The sequence below is a fragment of the Hyla sarda genome, chromosome 4 (genome assembly GCF_029499605.1).
Source record: "Hyla sarda isolate aHylSar1 chromosome 4, aHylSar1.hap1, whole genome shotgun sequence".
In the NCBI taxonomy this organism is placed as follows: domain Eukaryota; kingdom Metazoa; phylum Chordata; class Amphibia; order Anura; family Hylidae; genus Hyla; species Hyla sarda.
The window spans coordinates 87,724,752-87,726,152 of record NC_079192.1 but is presented as its reverse complement, the minus strand read 5'-3'; the positions used below and the strand labels follow the sequence as shown (position 1 = coordinate 87,726,152).

The 1,401-nt window shown below is 39.8% G+C and overlaps 1 protein-coding gene across 1 annotated transcript in view; it reads left to right on the top strand.

Annotated features, from left to right (window-relative positions):
• Nucleotides 1-978, top strand: part of RAB11FIP1 (RAB11 family interacting protein 1) — a 39,677-nt gene extending 38,699 nt beyond the window's left edge. Inside the window, exon 6 of the mRNA XM_056571530.1 lies at nucleotides 518-978. Coding sequence (XP_056427505.1) covers nucleotides 518-727 — 210 coding nt within the window. The 3' untranslated portion in view covers nucleotides 728-978. The remainder of the gene's footprint in view (nucleotides 1-517) is intronic.
• The last annotated feature ends 423 nt before the right edge of the window (nucleotides 979-1,401 follow it).

Sequence of the window (1,401 nt, the reverse complement as noted above, 5' to 3'; positions counted from 1 at the left end):
ATATAGACTGCTATTGACAGGTTTTTTTTTGTCTAGATCAGTGTTTCCCCACCTGGGTGCCTCCAGCTGTTGCAAAACTACAACTCCCAGCATGCCTGGACAGCCTTTGGCTGTCCGGGCATGCTGGGAGTTGTAGTTTTGCAACAACTGGAGGCACCTTGGTTAGAAAACCCTGGTCTAGAAACAAGAGACCGTCCTGTGGACATGCAGTTTGTGGCCTTCTAAGAAGCTTTTGAAGAGCCTTATGTCCCATCATCTACTGTAACTAAGGACCGTTTTTATATTTTTTGTACTTCTCTCCAATGTCTTGTGAAAGTTGAAATTGCAAACACAAATGTGCCCACTCGGAGCTAAACAAGGGCAATAACAATAGTCTGTGGGGCGATTTACCAAAATATGGAGCACAGATGTTGTAGCCAAAAATTTGTGTAACGCTTAAACTTTTACAATCCTTTTTGTTTGTTACCCGTGGCTCATCTACACTGCCTAACTAGTCCCGTATTATTTTCCCTGACAGAAATATGACCCGTCGGATCCCGCCTCGGCCTATGCTCAGCTGACACACGATGAGCTCATCCAACTGGTATTAAAGCAGAAAGCCATCATCAGTAAGAAGGATTCACAGGTACGAGAACTGGAGGACTACATCGACAACCTGCTGGTGCGGGTCATGGAGGCCACTCCCAACATCCTGAGGTCCGCCAGTAAGAGAGCCGGCAGGATCTAACCTCTATTAGGACTTATGCACTGAACTAATAAACCTCAAGTTAAAGTATATGATGGACTGAGCAGGTGGTAATGGACAACGCCTATCGGAAGGATGGAATATGAAGGTTGCACTTGGCAAATGCTTCCAAACTGGATGAATGGTGCCTAAAGGGGATATCCACTTTTACCTTTTTCCCGTTCCGTTACTCTCCTGTTGCTTCTGAATATTCACTTTTTACTTTCAATATATATATATATATATATATATATATATATATATATATATATATATATATATATATATATATATATATATAATATATATATTACAATTAGACTCTGCACTTTCTCCCACCTTCCATATATTCAGAAGCTTATAGAAATGGCAGCAATATAGAACGGTACTGATGTCTTCCTACTCCGCTAAGCTATATTCACTTTTTTACTTTTCCACTGTCCTATATGTAGCTTTTTCTAGTCTTATCACTACTGTGGAGCGTGCGTGGTACCAGGATCGGAGAACGGTTTCAGTAAGTGTGAGTTGTGTATATTGAGTGTGTTGTGTGTATATTTATATGCCTTGTAAATAAGGAACCTATCCTTTTTCTATACCTGGGCTGTAAAGTGCCTTCCTCATTGCAGAGAGATATATATATTTCTATTCATATATATATATATATATATCAATATTTT